At 34.5% G+C, this 2,541-nt stretch overlaps 1 protein-coding gene across 1 annotated transcript; it reads left to right on the top strand.

Annotated features, from left to right (window-relative positions):
• The first annotated feature begins 1,196 nt into the window (after window positions 1–1,196).
• LOC116525084 (olfactory receptor 502-like) lies at window positions 1,197–2,210 on the top strand. The gene has a single exon (XM_032240651.1). It carries the CDS (start codon window positions 1,197–1,199, stop codon window positions 2,142–2,144), a length of 948 nt encoding a protein of 315 aa, XP_032096542.1. The 3' UTR covers window positions 2,145–2,210.
• Window positions 2,211–2,541: the final 331 nt, after the last annotated feature.

The following is a 2,541-nucleotide window of genomic DNA, read 5'->3' as shown; positions in this document are numbered from 1 at the left end:
TAGAACCAATATTTACCTGTCAGACAATTTATTATGTTATACTCCCAATAATTATCAAATGAAAGAGCACCAACACATAGATAATATGAAAAAACTGATCATTTGATAATTAATGGTACTTTTAAAGATTAGCTGTGTTTGTGTGAGTCAAACTGCTCAATATTCACCTGAGAATGTGATAATGATCTCTGGTGCTTTTGGATTCACATTTAAATCTCTAGAATCTTCAGAGATTTATCCTCAAAAGCAAACAATAATATAATATGGCTCTATATAATAACAAGGACTTTGAATTTATAACTGAGAGGAATGCATTCTTATTTCAAGAGGTAAGACTGACTTTTATGAGTAAATTTGATATGCTGATTTTCATTTACCATTTGAGAACACTTTAAAATTATGTATGTACTCACAAGTCATAGCTGAGAAATACAGTGGAGGTAATCTTGCAATCAGTTAGCAAACGACGTCAACTGAATTACATTTCACAGTCAATTCAGTGTGAATTAATAATTTAATTTGTCAGGATTATTTATTATCTTTTCAAAAGATAAAGAAGCTCATGTGATCTTTTAACATGATCTAAACTTGATACTCAGCTATCATATTGATAAATTTACTAGCTATGAGATACTTTGGAAACACACTATTAGTAAATATCATGTGGAAATACCTACTTTGCTTATTGGTCTACATGCTCTAGAATCACAGACAACCAGCCACTTTGGACAACCAGTTAAAGATTAAAAACCAGAAAACTTGGAGATGAGGGTCAAGCTGGCCACTAACTGGGTGAACCTAGGTAAGCTGTTTGAGTTTTTAAACTTAGACTTTATCCAACTGTATATCATTTCCAAAATAGTATTATTTCATTCAATAGTACTCCAATTAGAATACACAGTTACATTATGAAATAATTTAATCTTTTTCAAAATGTACTTTCATGATGTTTTGAATATTACTCAAATAATGTTTTGCATAGTGCTAACATTCGTATTTCAAACTAGATGACATAATAAAGTTTCAACTGGAAATAACAAAAATACTTAATTTTTAGTCCAAACTTTATTTGAATGATATATCTGTTCATAATAACCTCCATGCATGTTTCAATGCAAATGAAACCATCAAATTTATAACTGATTTCATGTGCTGTTGTCATCACAGATTCATTTTGGCAGCAGCTACTTTGTCTCATGGACTCCCTGAAGGATGGGAATCACACTGCTGTGACAGAGTTCATCTTATTGGGCTTAACAGATGATCCAATCCTTCGAGTCATCCTCTTCATGATCATCCTATGCATCTACCTGGTGACCATATCTGGGAATCTCAGCACAATCATTCTTATCAGAATATCTTCTCAGCTCCATCATCCTATGTACTTTTTTCTGAGTCACTTGGCTTTTGCTGACATGGGCTATTCATCTTCTGTCACACCCAACATGCTTGTAAACTTCCTGGTGGACAGAAATATGATCTCCCACCTTGGATGTGCCATCCAGCTTAGTTCAACAGTTTTCTTTGGGACAGTTGAATGCATCCTTCTGGCTGCTATGGCCTATGACCGCTTTGTGGCAATTTGCAGCCCACTGCTTTATTCAAACAAAATGTCCATGCAAGTCTGTGTCCAGTTATTCCTAGTGGTTTACATAGCTGGTTTTCTCAATGCTGTTTCCTATACTCGTACCTTCTTTTCCTTATGTTTCTGTGGACCAAACAGAGTCAATCATTTTTTCTGTGATTTCATTCCTTTACTTGAACTCTCCTGTTCTGATATCAGTTTCTTCACAATTGTTTCCTCATTTTCTGTTGGCTTCATTGTTATTGTCACGGTGTGTGTCATAGCTATCTCCTACATCTACATCCTCATCACCATCCTGAAGATGCACTCCACAGACGGGCGCCACAAAGCCTTCTCTACCTGCACCTCCCACCTCACAGCGGTAACTCTGTTCTATGGGACCATTACCTTCATTTATGTGATGCCCAAGTCCAGCTACTCAACTGATCAGAACAAGGTGGTGTCTGTGTTCTACACAGTTGTGATTCCCATGTTGAACCCCCTGATCTACAGCCTCAGGAACAAGGAGATTAAGGGGGCTCTGAAGAGAGAGCTTGGTAGAAAAATACTATCTTGGTGATGACTATTATTTTTGTAGAATTTAATATAATAATATCCCATAGATATAATAATAAAAGGAAATTGAGTGCCTGTCTTTGAAATATATGTTTATATATAATTAGCTAGTACAAAGTTTTTTAGTAGATGCCAGTAATGGATTTTCAGACACCAGGTAGTAAATTAGAGGTCCATAGTTAGTTACCTTTAAAAAATTAAATTTATAATTAACAAAAACAAAATGTTTCATATGTCCAGAACACTTAATATGCTGAAAATTTTAAAAAATGATATTTACATTTATTTTTCAAAAGTAGTTATTTGCTGTAAGTTCAGGTTAAATACCAGGATCGATATTACCGCAAGGGTATTTTTTAGATGTGATTAACACTTAAATCATTAGACTTGGACTGAAGCAG

This window comes from Sapajus apella, unplaced genomic scaffold (assembly GCF_009761245.1).
Source record: "Sapajus apella isolate SASKATOON/1434 unplaced genomic scaffold, GSC_monkey_1.0 scaffold47, whole genome shotgun sequence".
Lineage (NCBI taxonomy): Eukaryota > Metazoa > Chordata > Mammalia > Primates > Cebidae > Sapajus > Sapajus apella.
The sequence above is the reverse complement of the archived record's forward strand: the minus strand, read 5'-3'. Positions and strand labels throughout refer to the sequence as shown.